The sequence below is a fragment of the Buteo buteo genome, chromosome Z (genome assembly GCF_964188355.1).
Source record: "Buteo buteo chromosome Z, bButBut1.hap1.1, whole genome shotgun sequence".
Taxonomy (NCBI): Eukaryota; Metazoa; Chordata; class Aves; order Accipitriformes; family Accipitridae; genus Buteo; species Buteo buteo.
Genome location: NC_134204.1, coordinates 44,974,606 through 44,996,492, shown reverse-complemented (window position 1 = coordinate 44,996,492; position 21,887 = coordinate 44,974,606). Strand labels below are relative to the sequence as shown.

General features: G+C 44.0%; 1 protein-coding gene across 2 annotated transcripts in view; it reads left to right on the top strand.

Moving 5' to 3' along the window:
* The first annotated feature begins 10 nt into the window (after positions 1-10).
* KIF27 (kinesin family member 27) overlaps positions 11-21,887 on the top strand; it is a 37,936-nt gene continuing 16,059 nt past the window's right edge. For both annotated transcript variants that reach the window (XM_075021281.1, XM_075021282.1), the window contains exons 1-5: positions 11-380; positions 1,942-2,336; positions 4,408-4,608; positions 5,944-6,902; positions 20,600-20,743. In XM_075021281.1, coding sequence (XP_074877382.1) covers positions 2,027-2,336; positions 4,408-4,608; positions 5,944-6,902; positions 20,600-20,743 — 1,614 coding nt within the window. In that variant the 5' untranslated portion in view covers positions 11-380; positions 1,942-2,026. The remainder of the gene's footprint in view (positions 381-1,941; positions 2,337-4,407; positions 4,609-5,943; positions 6,903-20,599; positions 20,744-21,887) is intronic.

Genomic DNA, 21,887 nt, shown 5'->3' with positions numbered 1-21,887 from the left:
GTCAGACTTGGGGGGCGTGGCGGCGGCGTGCTGCGGCCGCCTCCCGCCGGCGGGGGGCGCTGTGGGCGGCGGGGCGCGAGGCGGCGCCGCTCTGCGGCGGGGGCGGCCGCCGGACGTTGCCGCCGTTGCCTAGCGAGGCGCCGTAAACAACGGGGAGAGACCGGCCCCCGCCCCGGCTGGCGCCGCCGCGGCCTGCTGCCGTCCCTGCCGCGCCCCTCCGCCCGGGCCCGGCGGCAGCCGCCAGCGGCGAGGCGCGGGAGGGCCGGCCGCGCCGGAGCCGTAGCGGGGGCTCGGCGGCTCCGCCAGCCCGGGCGCCTGGATTCCGCGGCCCCGGGCGTCTCCCGAGACCCAGGCGTGACCCCGTTGTCGGCTCCTCTCAGGTTTGGAGTAGAAGGTGCACTTCGAGACACGGCAGACGTGGGAAGCGTACCGGCCCGCTCTCAAAATGCCCCTGCCAGCAAAAAGCCCTCCGGCGGGTTCCCTCCTGGGGCCCGCCAGCCGAGAGCGTCGGCGGTATCGACACCAGTGTTTCTGTAGCTTCGGCGAGCACCTCTTTCATATTCCCACATTTCTTTCATGAAACAGTGAATGGGATTTCCCCCATTCTCCCCCTTCCCCTGCCCCCCCCCCCCCCCCCAGTGACTTGGTTTAAATTTATTTTTTTAAAAATATAATTTTAAAGGCGGGGGGGGGGATGTCAGCACTTTAAAGAAGTGCTCACTAGGGGTTAGAAATAATGCACCTGGATAAATAAAACCAGAAATCGTTCAAAATGTGTTTTGAATCTGTAGTTAGTAAGTTTATATAGCTGTTTCTGATCGCCACATCCCTTATGATACAAGTCTGATTTCAGCCTCATGCTTTGCTTATTTGTTTTACTTCTTCTCAGTTAATAAAATGGGGCTTTTTTTTTTCAACCCAGATAGTTTCTCAGCTCTGGGTGGCCAAGTTCTCAAACTAAGTGGAAAAAAATGAAATGCAAAAACTCTTCTCTTTGCAACCACAAGACAACAACTGTTTAACGCTGTTTGTTTTCAACAGACTTGAATTTGGGGGGCTGAGCTGATGAGTTCTGCCAGCTTTCTTAAAGACAATGTGTGGGAGTTTAGCAAGCAGGAAGTTGAGCAAACTTTCCTTTGCACTGCAAAGATTCTTAAAATCGGCAAAAAAAAAAACCCAACAAAAAAAAGATGTGTTTGGGATCCAGCAATACCTGTGGTAGTTTTTGAATGTTCATGAAAGACAGCTGTAAAGAAAGGCTACTCCTTGATATTTACAGTTGTACTACTGTACAGTGCTATGTTGTAAGAATTAATAGGCAGGGAGCAGTATAAGGAACCATGGTTGCTAAAATATATAGTTAATAAAAAATATTTACATATGTGCTTAAAGATGCAGGTTAAAATCAGAGGAATCCTTTATGTGTAAATACCTTTAAAATCACACCTCCTTCATAGGCAACACAACTGCTTTCTCTGTGCTTGTTGAGTTACAAATGCTTGGCACTTCCTAAGTGGAAGAGGGTTTTAAAACACACGTGTGTGTATATACACATAACTTTTGGAGAAAAAGATTTTGACTGGTTTATGTTGCCTGTGCAGCATGAATGCAGCAAAAGGAAAATGAGAGGATTCATTGTATGCAAATGCTTTATCAACAATGTTTATTAATAAGCTCTTACGGTTGTTGCTTCATATGACTGCGTTATGTTCAAATAGAAAATCAGGCAACTTTCAGACTTAAGGCTAAGTCTGCTAGCTTGGAAATTAATAGAGGCAATGTTTATTAATTGATTTTTAACAGTTATTAATATAGCTAATTTTAATTCAGGTACTTTTCAAGAGTGTAATGATGCTTATGTATTTAGGGAATGTCAACTTTGTACTTCAGCAGGAGATTAATTCTTATTTATTAGATAACGTGGAAACCTTTTTTTCTTAGTTGCAGACAACTGCAAATGAAGTGAACACAGGCATGGTAACAGATTTCTTGTTGGCTATGTGAATACTGACTGGGGAGCACAGGGATGGAGTCTGGCATGGAGGAGATCCCAGTTAAAGTTGCAGTTCGAATCAGACCTCTGCTTTCCAAAGAAGTACTTCATAACCACCAAGTGTGTGTGAGATTAGTCCCAAATACACAACAAATTATCATTGGGAAAGACCGTGTCTTCACTTTTGATTTTGTATTTGGCAAAAACTCAACCCAAGAAGAAGTTTATACTGTTTGCATTAAGCCTCTTCTAGTGTCTTTGACTGAGGGATACAATGCTACAGTGTTTGCATATGGACAGACAGGTTCTGGGAAGACTTACACCATCGGAGGTGGCCACATTGGTAGGTTGTAGAAAGTTTGGGATTTTTTTTAAACTGATGAACAGTGTATTTGTGCAAGTTAAATATTTAATACAGAGCAGATGATGCTGCAGAACTTTTAAAGGCTAATGAGAAAAGGTATAGTAAAAAAAAATGCTTCCAAAATTTGTGTGATAATTAAACTGTTCTAAAAACAAATTCTCTATAAATTAGGCTATACCAAAATTAAGAAGAAAAAAATGTATAAAGTGCTCTTTCTCATTCCCCATTTTAATGTGCAACTTAAACTAGAATTTCTTTCTGAAATTCAGTGTTTTGGAGAGTCTTGCTACATTTATCTTACCTTGAAACTGTCTGCTTTAGGCAATTAGTTGTTTGCTTGCTCATTCATTGCTGGTTTTTTTGAGAGACATTTCTATGACATCATCGAAATCTATGATTTAAGTCTTCCAAATGGATATAAATAGATTATTCTAATTCTGTTGGTAGGTATTAAAATCTTCCTTTTATTTAGAATCATAGAATCACAGAATCATTTAGGTTGGAAAAGACCTTTAAGATCATCAGGTCCAACCATTAACCTAACAGTGCCAAGTCCACCACTAAGCCATGTCCCTAAGCACCACATCTACACGTCTTTTGAATACCTCCAGGGATGGTGACTCAACCACTTCCCTGGGCAGCCTGTTCCAATGCCTGACAACCCTTTCGGTGAAGAAATTTTTCCTAATATCCAATATAAACCTGCCCTGGCACAACTTGAGGCCATTTCTTCTTGTCCTATTGCTTGGTACTTGGGAGAAAAGACCAACACCCACCTCACTACACCCCCCTTTCAGGTAGTTGTAGAGAGCGATAAGGTCTCCCCTCAGCCTTCTCTTCTCCAGACTGAACAGCCCCAGCTCCCTCAGCCGCTCCTCATAAGACTTGTGCTCCAGGCCCCTCACCAGCTTGGTTGCCCTTCTCTGGACACGCTCCAGCACCTCAATGTCTTTCCTGTAGTGAGGGGCCCAAAACTGAACATGGTATTCGAGGTACGGCCTCACCAGTGCCGAATACAGGGTGATGATCACTTCCCTTGTCCTGCTGGCCACACTATTTTTGATACAGGCCAGGATGCCACTGGCCTTCTTGCCCACCTGGGCACACTGCTGGCTCATATTCAGCCGGCTGTCAACCAGCAACCCCAGGTCTTTCTCTGCCGGGCAGTTTTCCAGCTGCTCCTCCCCAAGCCTGTAGCACTGCATGGGGCTGTTGTGACCCAAGTGCAGGACCTGGCACTTGGCCTTGTTGAACCTCATGCAATTGGCCTCTTAATTCTGCTTACTCTTACAACTTCACTTGTCTTTCCTCTACAGTTATTTAATGTTTTTGTCAGTACCATTGCTAGCCAGATTCTTTAGGTAGTGGATGTCACAATCTAAGGCTGTTCAAAGCTCAACAATTTTAGGTTTATACATGTATTTACTGAATTCATAGTTAGGTGTGAGCAACCCTTTATATTTTTGGTAAAAAAGATTCTTGATATCCTCTATAGTCAAGTGGTTTCCATATTCTTTAATAAAGAACACAAGTTATTTATGGAAGCATTGTCCTATGCTGAATGTTAAAAAAATAAAAACAGAGTTTGGCATTAGTTTTCCATATCTACTTTGAAAAAATAGGAAATTACTGTAAATGCTGGTCATAAATCTTGTGTCACCAAGTTATTAATGGTCGTTGCTGTATTTAAGTGGAGTTTACAGTTTCTCCAACCCTTGCAATGTCATTGCCAACCATAATGAGTAGGAATAAAGAAGAAACCTACACCGTGAGGAGTATAGATTCAAAGCAGAATCCATAGTGTTCGTAACTTTTGTCACTATAACATTATGTAATTTAGAACTTAACTTTGAATCCTATTAATGGATGCAAACAAATATTCTGAACCCCAGAAAAACAAATATTTACAGAGGTCCTTGGGAACACTGAGCTCTTCAGATTCCTTAGTATATTGAGTAGCAAATCTTACAGACTTCTCTCAATCTTCATTCTTTGTAATTTATGCGGCAGGATGACTGCAAGTTTTGTGACATCTTTGCTTATATTTTAGCATCAGTTGCTGAGGATGAAAAGGGCATAATCCCACGGGCTATTCAGGAATTATTTCAGCATATTTCTGAAAACCATAAAATTGACTTCCATGTGAAAGTATCTTATATAGAGGTTTACAAGGAAGAACTTCGGGACTTACTGGAGTTGGAGACCTCTGTAAAAGAATTACATATCCGAGAAGATGAAAAGGGAAATACAGGTAGGATTTCAGCTCTAAAATTTGGTGTGTTGTGTTTCAGTTGTGTGCCCAAGTTATTCTTGCCTTCTCTTGAAAGAGCTTATTCATTACTAACACTAGAAAAAAAGTTAAATTTTCAGAATATAAACTCAGTTTAGCTGATTTGAAGCAGTTTCGAGTTTAGATGCCTGTGAACAATACAGATGTTCCATCAGAAATGGCAACAAATGATGAAGTAGAAATACACTTATTGCTTCTGCAAATTCTGCCCAGGAACACAATAATGTGTGATTATTCACTTGAATAAGTATTTTAAGGTTAAACCTTTGCTTCTCCCTTCAAAATTATAATTGTTAAGCCACTTAGACTGTAAATATCTGCCCCCCTTTCACTATGAAATGAGTGGAAGAGAACATTTCATTAAGAGTAGCATCTGATACTTTTTGGAGGCTTAGAAATTAACACCGATCCTATAGTTCTCCTGTCCTCTACATGAAAATGCTAGAAGAATCCACAGCAGAGGTATTTTATTCTGAAATTGTATAAGCTGTTTCAGGGGTTTTTTTTCTTTATTTTTTATATTCAAATTGTTATGTTTGCTCTAATATTAATATACCATTGTATTGAGCTGGCATGGGGGTTTTTGTCTGTAGCTGGAAGAAGGCACTAATTTAACACAAGTCTTTTGGACAACATCATTGCTTCATAAGGATCCCACAATATTTTTTGAACTATTTCACTTCTTCAGTACAGTTCGAGTCAGCATCAGTAGACTGTGCTAGAACATTTTCCATCCTTCATTAAAACAAAGGACAAAAACTATGCTTGGTAGAAGTACACTTCCACATTACTAGATTACTAAGAGATACTTGTACAAAAGGCCCAACTACCCGAGCTATATAGAATAGAGATTCTGTTCTTGCCATGGGCTAGGAATCATTTCTGCTACAAACTTTTTTTTTTTTGTGTCTTTTTTTTCTTTTTTAAACTGACAAAGTATGTTTTGAGTTTACTTTGCTCATCATTTTTCTAGATAGCACTAGATTGCATATTGCATATGGCAATGTGTAAATGAGTAAAGCTGTGTGTGGTGTTTAAGGTATTGTTTCAAATGCTATGACACAAGACACCCATATATTAAATATCTGCAGGTTTCAGATATGTTGTACCTCATGCTTTTCACATATTGATGTCTTATTTTTCTATAGCTATATGCTATGACCTCATAATAATGCAGGCTTGTATGTTTCTCTAATATGTGTTTATAGTTTGACTATTCCTAATTGCTGTAAACTTTTGCTGAAGAGTTTAGAATTAATCAAATTGTTCTTACTTGCTTTGGTTTGGTGTTTGAAGTGATTGTCGGTGCTAAGGAATTCCAAGTAGAATGTGCAGATGAAGTGATAAGCCTGTTGGAAAGTGGCAATGCAGCTCGTCACACAGGCACAACACAAATGAATGAGCACTCCAGTCGATCTCATGCCATTTTTACCATCAGTATTTGTCAGAAACAGTCTGCAGAGTCTCAAAGAAATACTGATGCTGCACAGGATTCATCTTGGAAATCGGTCCAGATGATTGCTTCAAAGTTTCATTTTGTGGATTTGGCAGGATCAGAGAGGGTGACAAAGACTGGAAATACTGGTGAACGCTTCAAAGAATCAATTCAGATCAATAGTGGCCTGTTGGCCTTGGGAAATGTCATCAGTGCTCTTGGAGACCCAAAAAGGAAAAGTGTACATATTCCATACAGGGATGCTAAAATCACTCGTATTCTGAAAGACTCCCTTGGAGGAAATGCCAAGACTGTCATGATAACATGTATAAGTCCATCCTCATCAGACTTTGATGAATCTTTAAATTCCCTCAAATATGCCAACAGAGCCAAAAACATTAGAAATAAACCAGTTGTAAATTACAACCCTGATCAAGACCGAATTGATGAAATGGAACTTGAAATCAGATTGCTTCGAGAAGCTTTGCAGAACCAGCAAGTCAGTAATCAGTGTTCACATGAGTTAAATCAAGAAAGAACTCGTATCACCTCACTTGAGGAACAGCTCACCCGGCTTCAGGTTCAGTGTTTCAGTTATAGAAATTGTATAGATGAAGCCTTCCCATTTCTGGTTGATTTGAATGATGATGTTACCTTAAAAAGAAGTCAGAGGGACAGGTTGCAGAGCTGGATCACTATGGTACAAGAAGTAAGGAAGGAAGCTCTCACCATGCAGGAAACTGACACAGGGACTGGGACCAGCCAAGAGCCACATCACATCACAATTCTTCAGCTAAAGAGGGAACTAAAGAAATGCCAGGTATTTAATTATAAGTTTATTATTTAAATAACTATGTGAAAGAGCAGTCTGCTAAAACTTGAATTCCATTTTGAAAGACGTAAAACTGTTACACTTACCTGTACTTAATTTGACAATTTAAATTTAATTCACAATCTTGTATAATATTGTTTGTCTAATCCCTGGGATATAACTTTATTTTAGTGGATGATTGAATAGACAGTCATCTTAATCTTGATAGAGATAAGTAAAGTAATGTTATATTTTGGCTACTCGGTTTCAAGATGGTTCCATGAGGCTGAGCTGTTTTACCTGTTAGATTTTTGTTTTTAGCTATGCTAGTGTGCTAGGTCTAGCTAGAACAGAGTTAATTTTCTTCATAGCAGCTCATAGGATGCTGTTGTTTAGATCTGTGGCCAGTACAATGCTAATAACACAGCAATGTTTTAGGTCTTGCTGAACAGTGTCTGCACAGCATCAGGGCTGTCTGTTTCTCCCTGCGCCACCCAATGAATAGATTGGGGGGTGCACAAAAGATTCGGGACACACACATCCCCCCCAAACAGATGACCTGAATTAACCAAAATGGTATTTCATGCCATATCACATCATGCTCAGCAACAAAAAGGGAGAGGAGGAGGTTTAGGGAGGTTAGCCATATTTTGCCTGGGAAGTGGGTGGGCATCAGTCAGCCTTGGGATCTGGTGAGTGATTGCCTTTGCATCATTTGTTTTGTTTTCTTTTCTTTCCTTCTTCTTCCACTTCACTTACTGAACAATTTCTATCTTGACCCACAAGTTTTCTTGGTTTTACTCTTCCTTTGCTCTTCCCCCATCCCACTGGGGTTGGTGGGGGGAAGTAAGTAGGACTGTGTGTGCTTAGCTGCCTACTGTGCTTAGCCCACAACAGTCCTTTTTGGAGTCCAACATGCAGCTCAAGGCCTTCAAGATAGTAACAGATTTGATTAGAGTGTGCTAGATTAAACTTCTAGCTGTTATACCTGTTTAGTTCAGTTGTTACTTGAGTGGCTGTTGCAGGTCATTAAGCTGGCATATTTGCTTTGGATGCCGATTCATATGTTTCCTCAAATATTCGATGCTTAGCTGTACAACAGACTCCAAGAATCGTTAATGACTGTTTTCAGATTTTGCTGGTTAGTGTGTTGTTTATCACTTTGTTTTCCTTTGCTTGGGAGAGCTATGATGAAACCACTGGCCTTCAGCTTAGTCTGGTATGTGGGTCTTACACTGCAGGTGTCCCAGTACTCCAAGAACCATCTCATGGACAAAAACAGCAACTATACCTTTCCCCTTTTCTCCTCTGAGAGACATTTTCTAGAGAAAGAATGGCACCTATCCCTTCCTCTCCTCCAGGATAGGTTTTTATAGCCTTGATGTAATGGGTTTTCAGTTCCTTCGATAACCTTGTGCAATCAGATGGTTCATACTGGTGTGTGTTGTGATCCTGATTTTGATTATTGTTCATAAAGTTAAACAACTAATTGGGGATGCCACACAGGAACGTGCTCCAAGGTGATTGATCCCTGGGATAGCAGGGAATATGGGAGGAGTTGGACAGGTGCGTAGGGCCACTATTGCCTCTGACGGCTTGGGATTTCATGCCTGAACAGGCTTGTAAACCTGTCAAACTAATACATCATTTGAAGGAGGGGAGGTGAAACCAGTGACTTCTAAAGCTGTGTTGGGACCTGGCCCATGCCTATCAAGCCACTGTCCAGTGCCCTCAGAGGTGCAAGAGGGTTTCGCGATCTAAGAGCCCACAAATGGTCATGGAGAAGGTCTGTTGCTCTGAGGCCACACAAACGGACACTAAACCAGAGACCAAACCCTCAACTGTTAATAGTTGCTCCTGTAGTCAAAAAGAAACAGTGGAAGCAAAGGTCAACTCAGTTAGTAAGAGAAGAAGCAGCTCCTCTTGAGAGTGGGAGAGAGGAAGAATCAGAAGAGGCAGCCTATTCTGCAGCAGGACAGGGGAGGAGAGAGAGAGAAATTGTAAGAGGCAGAAACTACCTGGTCCCTATCCGTGACCAAGCTGCAAGATAAGCGGAAAGATTTTGTCTGTCAGCAAAATGAGTGAATTGCTACCTGGTTGCTCCAGTGCTGGGATAGTGGGGCTAACAGTCTGGAACTAGAAGGTAGGGAAGCACAGCAGGTGGGATCCATTGCTAGGGACTGTGGGACTGACAGAGGGATCGGAAAAGGGGCAGCCACCTGCAGCCTCCAGAGGTGGCTCTTGCTGAGCATGAAGATAAGGTACCCTCCTAAAGAAGATACTGTAATCCAGTGAGGCAAGTGGACTGCCACAGAAAAAGGTATCCAGTGTCTGAGGTAATTAGTGGTGGTGGAGGTGGTCTACAGTGACATGGACGATAATCAGGCCCCCAAAGATCTGAAAGACATACAGTGCACGTGATCTGTGTGGCAGAAGTCTATACAGAGTGCACTGATGTCATGAGACAGCAACCTAGCAATGACAGATTGGGCTGACATCGAAGGACTAGCTTTGTACAGACTGGTCGCGCAGCTCTGGCAATTCAAAGAGAATCTCTATTCCACCTCCCTGCTGTGGGCTTATATCTCAGCTGTGGAAAGACTGTTCCACAAGGTCCGGCAACTTGAAGAGAATGTGGATAATCTCTCTCCCTCCTTGTCCCTGGAGGCCAGCATCTCAGCTACCATGAGTCGCCTTTCTCTGATCAAAGGAAAGGGATCCATGGGAAAATGCCATGTGCCACCCTGTGCTTCTATCTGCGTGACTGTGGGGAGGATAGGGAAGGTGCACCTACCTTGGTCCTGGAAGTCTGTTCCCGGGATGCAGTAGATGGTCTGAGGACCCCTCTCCTCTTGCTGATACTGATCCAATGGACTTATGTCCTTGTGGGTTTGGACCCCACGCCTTCTACCATGGAAGGACCATGCTGGTCTGTAGTAGGATCACACCTGTGAATAGTCCTTGTAGCATAGCCTGGGCAAGAGAGAGAGAGATGGACTTCTTTCATGGTGTAAAGACTTCTGGTTTGCACTTACAGGAGTCAGGTAATGAATGCTCTGATTGGGAATGGGGGGGGCCTCCCTCCAGCCAAGCGGAGGAAATGGACAATTGGTTTTACTTTGATTTTGGTGGACAACAGTGTGCAGTGTACCCTAACGCCATCAGGATGCAAAGGGGCAGAACACATCTGGATTTCTGGAGTGACAGAGGGATCCCAATCATTGTCTGAGGTGAACCTAACATGAAACAAGTGGCAGAAGCATCCTATTGTCACCAGTCCAGAGGCCCCATATATCCTTGCCATTGACTCTCTCAAAAGAGGGTACTTCAAGAATCCAAAGAGGTACCATTGGGCCTTTGATGTAGCCACTGCAGGTTCGGAGAAGATTAAACAGCTGTCTACCTTGCCTGGCCTCTTGGATGATCCTTCTGTTGTGGGGTTGCTGTGTGTTGCAGAACAGCAAGAGCCAATTGCTACCATGATGGTACACTGGCGTCAATATTGTCCCAAGTGAGACTCCCTCATTCCCATCCAGGAGCTGATTCATCAACTCCAGAGCCAATGAGTGATTAGCAAGACTCACTTGCCCTTTAATAGTCCCATATGGCCAGTGCGAAAGTCTGATAGAGAGTTTACAGTGAACTATCATGGCCTGCATGAAGTCATGTCACCATTAAGTGCTGCCATACTGGACATGCTAGAACTCCAGTATGAACTGGAGTCAAAGGCAGCCAAGTGATATGCCATAACTGGTATTGCCAATACCTTTTTCTCAATCCCTTTTTCAGCAAAGTGCAGGCCACAGTTAGCTTTGATGTGGAAGGGTGTCCACTCTGGAATCAGCTGCCACAGAGGGGTGGAAGCACAGCCCTACCATTTGCCATGGACTGATCCAGACTGCACTGGAACAGGGCAAAGCCCTGGAAAGCTTGCAATGCATTGATGACATCACTGTGTGGGGCAACACAGCTGAGGAAGTGTTTAAGAAAGGGAAAAGAAAATCCAGATCCTTCTGAATCTGGTTTTGTCATAAAACAAAACAAGGTCAAGGGACCTTTACAAGAAATCTGGTCTTGGGGAATAAAATGGCAAGATGGGCGTCATCGCATCCTAGCAGATGTGATCAATGAGATAACAGCCATGTCCCTCGTAGTTAAAAAAAAGGAAACCCAGGCATTCCTAGGCATTGTGGGATTCTGGAGAATGCATATTCCAGGTTATAGTCAGCTTGTAAGTCCTCTCTATTGAGTGACCTCAAAGAAGAACTATTTCAACTGGGTCCCCAAGCAGTAACAAACATTTTAACAGATCAGTCAGGAAATTGTTTGTGTGGTAGCCCTTGGGCCAGTCCAGACAGGACCAAGTGTAAGAAGTGTGCTTTATGCTGACACCAGGGAGCATGGCCTCAGCTGGAGCCTCTCGCAGAAAGCACCTGGAGACATCCAAGGTCAACCTCTAGGGTTTTGGAGCTGCGGGTATAGACGATCTGAGGCTCACTACACCCCAACTGAGAAGGAGATACTAGCAGCAAATGAAGGGGTTCAAGATGCTTCAGAAATAGTTCATTCTGAAGCTCAGCTTCCCTTACCAGAAAATAAGAAACAATATGCTCTGTTTACTGATGGGTCCTGTCATATCGTGAGAACCACTGGAGGTGGAAAACTGCTGTGTGGAGTCCCACATGACAAGTTGCAGAAACTGCTGGAGGGAAAGGTGAATTGAGTCAATGTGCAGAAGTGCAAGCCATCCAGCTGGCCTTATATATTGTGGAACAAGAAAAGTGGACAGTATGGTACCCATACCACTGCCTGAAACACTGTCCTGGGCCTTGAAAAGCAAGTTCTGTGGTGACACGGCACACCAGGAAGCATTGAGTCAGACAACGGGACTCATTTCTGAAACAATCTCATAAGCACCTGATGAAGAAATCTGGCATTGATCGGGTGTATCACGTTCCCTATCACGCACCAGCCTCCAGAAGGACTGAACAATACAATGGACTGTTGAAGACTACACTGAAAGCAATGGGCACTGGGACATTTTGGCAGTAAGAGGCAAATTTAGCAGGAGCCACTTGGCTAATTAATACCAGAGGATTAACAAACTGACCTGGACCTGCTCAAACAAAACCCCTGTGTACTGTAGAAGGAGATAAGGTCCCTGTAGTGCATGTAGAGAGCTGCTTAGAAAAGACAGCATGGGTTGTTCCTCCCTCAGGAAAGGGTAAACCTGTGTTGGGGACTGCTTTTGCTCAAGGACCCAAGTACACTTGGGGGGTGATGTGGGTGGATGGGAAATCTGATGCGTACCTCAAAAGAGAACAAGCCTTGCAAAAACCCAGGCAAGGGCAGCAGTGACCCAGCCTGCGCTGGTTTGATGTCCAGTAACTCAACACAACATGTCTCTCCTGTCCTGAGTGACCACCATAACAGACAGAACCCAAGTCATGGACTAAAGGAACTCAGTGGACATTTTAGGAACATTTTACAGATATTTTACAGGAATGGCCCATAGACTAAAGGAATGATATCTGTCTATAAATCAAAGGACAAGAAGGGAGGGATGGTTAATGAGGTTGTATTGGATGGTGTGGGACTTGAGCATGACATAAATGGTATGGAATATGGAGTGGAGATTGTACTGGGTCTGGCTGGGATGGAGTTAATTTTCATCATAGCAGCCCACAGAGTGCTGTGGTTTAGATTTGTGACCAATACAATGCTGATAACACACTGTGGTGGGTTGACCCTGGTTGGATGCCAGGTGCCCACCAAAGCCCTTTTTGGCGCCCAACGTGGGGCACGACAACAGCAGTTTTGCATTAAGCGTTCTATAGCTAGTTATTAAGTGGCAAGCTCCTGTGCAGGTCACAGAGCTTGTTAGCTGCTTGCTTATCTCTAGCTTGCTGAGTTTGGGAACATGTCAATGCAAATAATGGCTGCGTGCTTTGTCCTGCCACTGATGGCTCTGTTGTGCTGCGGGAGCTATCTTGTGGGGAGAATGAAGGAACGCGGGAACGTGCTAATACAAATAATGTCTATATGCTTTGTCCTGGCACTGATGGCTTTGCTGTGTTGTGGGAGCTATCTTGTGGAGGAGATGAGAGAACACATCTCCCTCTCCCTACCAGGCATTGATGTGAATGGTTTTATTATGCAGGCTCCCAAGGTCCTTGTTCACCCTTATGTGAGCTGTTGAATACTAATAATTAATACTGGTGGCATATTATGGGTATTGTGGAATCTGGTCTCATCCTGGTATAAGAGAAGGCAAGTTTTAGGTGAGGCAATACTGAAATGTGCCCTCAAGCGACCGGTCCCTGGGTGGCAGGGTATATGGAAGGATTTGGGCAGATTCCTAGGACGGTTATCACCTCCCATAATCTGGGATTTTACATCTGAACAGGCAAGTAACCCTGGTAAACTGACACGCCACCTGACAGAAGGGTGCCTTGCCTATCCCAATGAAAACCAGCAGCTTCTCACACTGTACTGGGGCCTGGCCTATGCCTACCGGGCCATAGTTCAACACTGTCAGAGGACCATGGTTGAGGCAGGGACCCAGACTGCATCTGAGGACACCATGCTCGAGATAGGGACCCAAACAACAACAACTACAGTAATTGCCCCAGTAGTGAAAAGGAAACAGTGGACAAGGAGATCAACGGGTCCATACCATCGATTAGTGAGGGAAGAAGAAGAAGAAGAGGAAAGGCTTGATGTAGAAGCTGGTCCTTCGATAAAGAAATTGGAGGAAGGAGTGAGGGAGCTTAAACAGGAAGCGGAAACTACCCGGTCCCTGACGTCCTCAGAACTTTGGGACTTGCGGAAAGATTACAGCCGCCAGCCAGGTGAGCGGATTGCTGCCTGGCTGCTCCGATGCTGGGATAATGGGGCTGATAGTCAGCAGCTGGAAGGCAAGGAAGCCCAACAACTGGGATCCCTCGCTAGAAACCGGGGAATTGAAAGAGGAATTGGAAAAGAGGCAGCAGTTTGCAGTCTCTGGAGCTGGCTCCTCTCAAGTGTGAGGGCAAGATATCCATTCAAGGAAGATCTTGTCAATTCCTCAGAAAAGTGGACTACTGCAGATGAAGGCATCCAGTACCTGAGAGAGTTAGCAGTGGTGGAAGTCATCTACAGTGATCTAGACAATGAGGAAGTCTCCAAAGATCCAGAGGATGTCCTGTGCACACGGGCCATGTGGCGAAAGGTGATTCAAGGTGCCCCAGCGTCGTATTCTAACAGCTTGGCAGCAAGGTATTGTCCAGATATGGAAACACCAACTGTGGAGAAAGTGTCGTCTTGGCTCCAAAACTTTGAGGAAAATCTCTGTGTCTCCTCATCCCTACAGGACAGTGCCTTGACTTTTAGGGATGTTCCAAGAAATCAGTCCTCTCCTGCCCCAGTCAGAGGGAAAGGGAGCCCAAGGCGTATGCCATGTGGTACACTCTGGTTCTTCCTGCGTGACCAAGGGGAGGACATGAGGAAGTGGGATGGTGAACCCACCTTTAAGCTGGAAGCCCGTGTACATGAACTGAGAGGGAAGACAGCTGTTAAGAAGGGGTCACCCAAGAAGAAGGCTGTCAGCGTAGTTGCTGTAGAGGCCCAAGAAAGCACTCAGCGATCCTCCAAGCACAGAAGAACTGAAACCACCTCCCTTGATTCTGGTGAGGGGACTTCTGGTCTGGTACTGCAAGGATCGGACAGTGAATATTCTGATGAGGAACAGCAATAGAGGGTCCCTGCCTTCAGCCAGGAGGAGGAAAGGGATGACCTGATATACTGGACTGTGTGGATTCAATGGCCTGGCACATCAGACCCACAGAAGTATAAAGCTTTGGTAGACACTGGTGCACAGTGTACACTGATGCCATCAAGATACAGGGGCACAGAACCCATCTGGATCTCTGGAGTGACAGGGGGATGCCAAGAATTGACTATACTGGAGGCTGAAGTGAGCTTGACAGGGGACAAGTGGGAAAAGCACCCCATTGTGACCGGCCCAGAGGCCCCTTGTATCCTTGGCATAGACTACCTCAAGAGAGGGTACTTCAAGGACCCAAAGGGGTACCGATGGGCTTTTGGTGTAGCCACTGTAACCACAGAGAAGATCAAACAGCTATCTACCCTGCCTGGCCTCTCGGAAGATCCCTTCACTGTGGGATTGCTGCAAGTTGAAGACCAGCAGGTGCCAATCACTACAGGATGGTGCACCGCCGGCAATATCGGACAAACTGAGATTCCCTGGCTCCCATCCATGAGCTGATTCATCACCTAGAGACCCAAGGAGTCATTAGCAAGACTCATTCACCTTTCAATAGTCCTATATGGCCAGTGCATAAGTCTGATGGAGGATGGAGGTTAACAGTAGATTATCGTGGCCTGAATGAAGTGACACCGCCACTGAGTGCTGCTGTACCAGACATGTTAGAGCTCCAATATGAACTGGCATCAAAGGCAGCCACGTGGTATGCTACAATTGATATTGCCAATGCGTTTTTCTCCATTCCTTTGGCAGCAGAGTGCAGACCACAGTTTGCTTTCACATGGAGAGGTGTCCAATACACCTGGAATCGACTGCCCCAGGGGTGGAAGCACAGCCCTACCATTTGTCACGGATTAATCCAAACAGCACTGGAACAAGGCGATGCCCCTGAACATTTACAATACATAGATGACATCATCATGTGGGGCAACAAGGCAGAAGAAGTGTTTGAGAAGGGAAAAAGAATAATTCAGATTCTTCTGAAAGCTGGTTTCGCCATAAAGAAAAGTAAGGTCAAGGGACCTGCACAGGAGATTCAGTTCTTGGGAATAAAATGGCAGGATGGACGCCGTCATGTCCCTATGGATGTGGTTAACAAGATAGCAACTATGTCTCCACCAGCTAACAAGAAAGAAACACAAGCTTTTCTAGGGCTTGTGGGGTTCTGGAGAATGCATATTCCAGGTTATAGTCAGCTTGTGAGCCCTCTCTATCGAGTAACGTGGAAAAAGAACTATTTTGAATGGGGCCCTGAACAACAACAAGCCTTTGAGCATATCAGACAGGAAATAGCTCGTGCAGTAGCTCTTGGGCCTGTCCGGACAGGACCAGATGTACAAAATGTACTCTACACTGCAGCTGGGGAGCATGGTCTCACCCGGAGCCTCTGGCAGAAAACACCAGGAGAAACCCGAGGTCGACCATTAGGGTTTTGGAGTCGGGGGTACCGAGGATCAGAAGCCCACTACACCCCGACTGAAAAAGAGATACTAGCAGCATATGAGGGGGTTCGAGCCGCTTCAGAAGTTGTTGGTACAGAAGCATGTCTCCTCTTGGCACCACGATTGCCCGTGCTACACTGGATGTTCAAAGGAAACATCCCCTCTACACATCATGCAACCAGCGCTACATGGAGTAAGTGGATAGCATTGATCACGCAACGGGCTCGACTGGGGAAATCTAACCGCCCAGGAATTCTGGAAGAGATCATGGACTGGCCAGAAGGCAGAGATTTTGGAGCATCACCTGAGGAGGTGGCTCGTGCCCAAGAGGCACCACCATATAATGAGCTATCAGAAGACTAAAGGTGTTATGCTTTGTTTACTGACAGATCCTGTCGTGTGGTAGGGAACCATCGGAAGTGGAAAGCTGCTGTGTGGAGTCCCACACGACAAGTCGTTGAGGCCACTGAAGGAGAAGGCGAGTCAAGTCAGTTTGCAGAAGTGAAAGCCATCCAACTAGCCCTAGACATTGCTGAACAAGAAAAGTGGCCGGTACTCTACCTCTATACTGACTCCTGGATGGTGGCTAATGCCCTATGGGGGTGGCTACAGCAGTGGAAGAAGACCAATTGGCAATGCAGGGGTAAACCCCATCCCTGTCCCCCTGTGCCGCTGGTGGGGGCTTGGTGGAGAAATCCAGGAGTAAAGTTGTGCCCGGGAAGAAGGGAGGGGTGGGGGGGAAGGTGTTCTGAGATTTCGTTTTATTTCTCATTACCTTACTCTGGCTGATTTGTAATAAATTGAGCTAATTTTCCCTAAGCTGAGTCTGTTTTGCCCGTGACGGTAATTAGTGAATGATCTCTCCTGTCCTTATCTCGACCCGCAAGCTTTTTGTTATATTTTTCTCTCCCCTGTCCAGCTGAGGATGGGGGAGTGATAGAACGGCTTTGGTGGGCACCTGGCATCCAGCCAGGGTCAACCCATGTTTTAGGTGTTGCTGAACAGTGTCTGCACAGCATCAAGGCTGTCTCTGTTTCTCGCTCTGCCATCTCACAGTGATTAGACTGAGAGGTGCACCCAGGGGGGAGGGCCACAACCAGGCAGATGACCCAAACCAACCAGAGATATTTCATGCCATATGACATGCTCAGCAATAAAAAGGGAGAGGAAGAGGGCTTAGGTACATTAGCTGTCTTTTCTCAGGGACTGGCTGGGCATCAGTCTACTGTGGGAGGTGGTGAGTGATTGGTTTTGCATTAATTGCCTTTGCATTACTTGTCTTGTTTTCTTTCTCTCTTCTTCCACTTTGCCTTCACTTACTGAATGATTTCCATCTAGACCCACAGGTTTTCTTGGTTTTACTCTTCCTTTGCTCTTCCCCGTCCCACTGGGGTTGGGCGGGGGGGGGGGGTGCGATGGGTTGGGAAGTAAGTGAGCAGCTGTGTGTGCTTAGCTGCCTACGGGGGATAACTCACAACAACTACTTTCAGTTGTCTGTAAATGCAGAAATTGTGAATCCTGCAAATAAATTAGTCTGTCAGAAGCATTACAGATATAACTACAATGCAGATATTTTCAGATATCGGTGTACTTACAGATAACCCATGAGCTAAGTTCTGCAACTTATATCTAATATTATCTAATACTATGTATATAGTATACTAGTCTATCTAATACTATGAAGTTGCAGATATCTCATCTATTAAGTAATTTCCTAACCTGTATTTCTTCAGGAATGTTCTCACCAAGAACTCCTGCATTTCCTCTTCATTATCATGCCTTTAGCTAACTGAATTTCTAAACTATTTACAGATTTCTCTGTTTCATCACTTTTCTAACACTTGCCTTTGTGTTATATATCAACTTTCTGCTTTTTGGTAGCATCATACTTCTTTACAGTTTTCTAGTTGAGGTGAAAATTTAAAACAAGGTATGGGATTCTTAGCATGCAGGTATCCCATGAGGATCCTGTCATGCTGGTAGCTCTGATTAGCTCTTTCTCAGACAGCAGATAATAGTGCTAGACAATGACCTATGGGGAGAAGAGCTCTCAGCCTTCTCAAGCAGGGTAATGTCTACTCACAGAACTGACACATGATCAAATAAATAATTCTTTTTGGAAACATCCCCTTATACATTTACGAAGTGCATATTTTGAATGTACTGAGTTAAAATGTTGACTATGAATAACGAAACATCCAAAATAATGCAGATAGTGTACAATAAACAGAACCTCAACTGAAAATTAATTTTGTAACTTGAAATACCTATACATTAGTTTGAAACTGAGCAAAGTTCTGATGTAAGATGAACAGCTCAGAAAAACTAATCTGAGTCTGTCTTGTAGTAGAAGGAGACAGTGCTCCAACAAGTTAGAATTTTATAATATCAACCCATTTTCAGTTTGCATACCAAACTGTGATAAGCCTATAGAATGTTACCAGGCAATTGCATATATAAATTCTGTCTTTTCTTTGTTCTCAGTCAATCTAAATCACAGCTTTTTTCTTACTTCTTGATTTTCTTCTGTACCATATTTTAAACTCTATTTCCCAGGTTCAAAACAGTGTAAGAGCTGAATTTAAACTTAAATTTCCCCACATGAGTATGCCATCCACAGCCAGGAGGAGGTGGTTATGGAGAGGCTAAAATTAACAAGACAGTACAGGCTCTATGAAGAGATTTAATAGCTAATAGTGGGCCTGCTTTTGTGTGTACATACATATTTCTTTGCTAACACCTATGATTGCCTGGATAATGCTGTCTTGCACAGAACAAAAATACTGGCATAGTGGGTTAGCCATAGCTAACAGCCAAACTCCCACCCAGTCACTCATTCACCCCTCCATCAGCAGGACTCCGGGAGAGAAAATAGGAAGAATAGGAACGAGAAGTCTTGTGGGTTGAGATAAAGACAGGGAAATTGCTTACCAATTAAAAAACAGTCTTGAATTGGGGAAAAATTATTTCATTTATTGCCAGTTAAAAAAAAAAAAAATTACTCATTTGGGTAGTAGGGAACCAAAAGACAAACACTGAAACAGCACCTTATCTTCACTCCTTCACTCCATACTCGTTGTGGTCATTGCTGAGTGGTGCAGGGACATTGCGGGGTGGTTTATGGTTGGTACATAGCAGTTTGTCTCTGCTGCTCTTTAATCCTCGCACCATTCCTCTGATTTGGCATGGGCTTTGCATGGGCAGCAGTTCTTCCAGGAATATCCATCTGCTCCTGCAAAGGTCCTCCCCAGGCTGCAGTGTGGGTATCTGCTGCTCCACTCTGGAACACCTCCTCCTTCTCCTCCTGGTGTTCCCTCTGCTCTTTCTTACTCTTTTGGTTCCCTCCCCTTCTTCCTGTCTGGCACTTTGTGCCCTTTCTTAAATATATTATCCCAGAGGCACCACCACCTTGGCTAAGGGGCTCAGCTGTTCCCTGTGGTTGGTCCACCGGAGTCACCCGGAACCAGCTGTGTCCAGCATAGGGAAACCCTGGTCTCTTCTCACAGCCACAACCCCTGCAGTTACCCCCACCAAACCCTTGACACCTACACCCAATACAAGTGAGCAAATATATTCTCATTTTAGTTATGTATGTTTAATACAATATGGACAACATGTCACTTAATTTTCTATCACTTCATCTTGCCCCACTTTGTCACCATGCTAACATCTGTGCAAGCTTCTTTTTTTCTGTAGTTGGCTCAACTCTGCATAATGATATAGCACCAGCATGGGACAGGATACTCTTGTCAACAATGTTTAGTAGAAACATTTGCATTGGTACCTAGACTTTGGAAGAAGTTCTATTCTCTAAAGAGACATCAGGTTCTTGAGTGCATTCTTAAAAGCTGTTAAGAGGTGTCTTTTTTTGGAAGAAAGATGTAGGTAAGCTAGTTGCACAGAAGTATCCAGTTTTAGAACAATAAGATGTGATGTTTCCATACTTTGTATTTGGTTTCTAAAGGCTTTCTGGAAGAGTAACAACATTTGGAAGTCTCCTTCAATCAGTATTGGGTTATTTATCCACAAGAACATCTGAGGAAGCATTCTTATGGTTTCTTTAATCTTTAGGCTGTTACACGAGTTGCAGAATGAGGACAGCTGTCCTTATTTTTTCATTTGAGAAGTGTATTATTCTTATGGTTGATGCTGCGATCTTGTGGCTGCATCTCACAGTACCCTAAAAAGAATAATTGGATTTAGATATCTAGTTCAGTAAAGTAGCTTTGGTTATGGGTACATGATCTACTTTGGAAGAAAGAAATTTGTCAGAAGAAAATCAATAGATGAAACGGAAGTGAAGAAATAACTGGTAGAAACCACAGATAACCACTTAGACAATTTTCCATACATACCTCAAAACTTTGCAGTTCTGACCACATCTTTTAACAACAACTGAGGTTTGGGGTTGTTTGGTTTTGGGTTTTTTTTTTCATTTTCCAACTGTAAGAATTATAATGTCCCCTTTTCCCCAGCTGAACTTTTCTTTTATTATCTAGCAGGCTCTAGTTATGGATGAAGAAGTATTTAGCCAGAAGGATCATGAACTGCAGATACTGCAGAATCAGATAAAGACATTACTACAGGAAAATGAAGAACAACTGGAATCTTTAAAGGAGGCTCAAGAAACACATAGATTACAGGTATTTTTCGTCTGGTACACATTACATATATCTGTATTGAACCATCCTTCCACTGTGTGAATTTATTCATTATTTCAAGACAGGTCTCAGGACTTTTTTTGGACATAACTGCCTGTCAATCCTATGGGCATTTTGTTTGAATTAGAGCTGTATCGCTTAATGACTTGAGTTCATCTAGTGGATGAAGCACAATAGTGTGATTCCTGAAGTTTGTGTATCAGCCTAGCTGTGCCATGGCCTTCCTGTATAACATGAGGTGAATCATTCACCCTCTCCATGCTTCCTAAAGCATAACACACATCCCTCTCCAGAGTATTATTAGCAATAATACACCTCCCCAGATGTGTATTATTGCTAAGTCGTTTCAGGACAATTAATGAATTAGTATTTGAAAGGCCTTCAAAGATTCTTTAGAATCTAAAAAAGACTATAAAGAACCTATAGAATGCTTTAATTGAAAGGTTGTTGTCCTGGTTTCAGCTGGGATAGAGTTAATTGTCTTCCTAGTAGCTGGTACAGTGCTATGTTTTGAGTTCAGTACCCGAAGAATGTTGATAGCACTGATGTTTTCAGTTGTTGCTATGTAGTGTTTAGACTAAAGTCAAGGATTTTTCAGCTTCCCATGCCCAGCCAGCGAGAAAGCTGGAGGGGCACAAGAAGTTGGCACAGGACACAGCCAGGGCACCTGACCCAAACTGGCCAACGGGGTATTCCATACCATGGGACGTCACATCCAGTATAGGAACTGGGGGGGGTGGGGGCGGGGAATCGCCGCTGGGGGACTGACTGGGTGTCAGTCGGCGGGTGGTGAGCAATTGCACTGCACATCATTTGGACATTCCAATGCTTTTATTACTACTGTTGTCATTTTATTAGTGTTATCATTATCATTATCATTATTAGTTTCTTCTTTTCTGTTCTATTAAACCGTTCTTATCTCTGGGTTTTGCTTCTTTTCCCAATTTTCTCCCCCATCCCACTGGGTTGGGGGGGGGGAGTGAGTGAGCAGCTGTGTGGTGCTTAGTTGCTGGCTGGGGTTAAACCATGACATAGATACATATTTTGTTATAGCTTTATTAAGAATTAGAGTATTGTTCCCTTTTGACTTTATAAGACAGAATTTCACCCTAATTTTCTGAGCGAT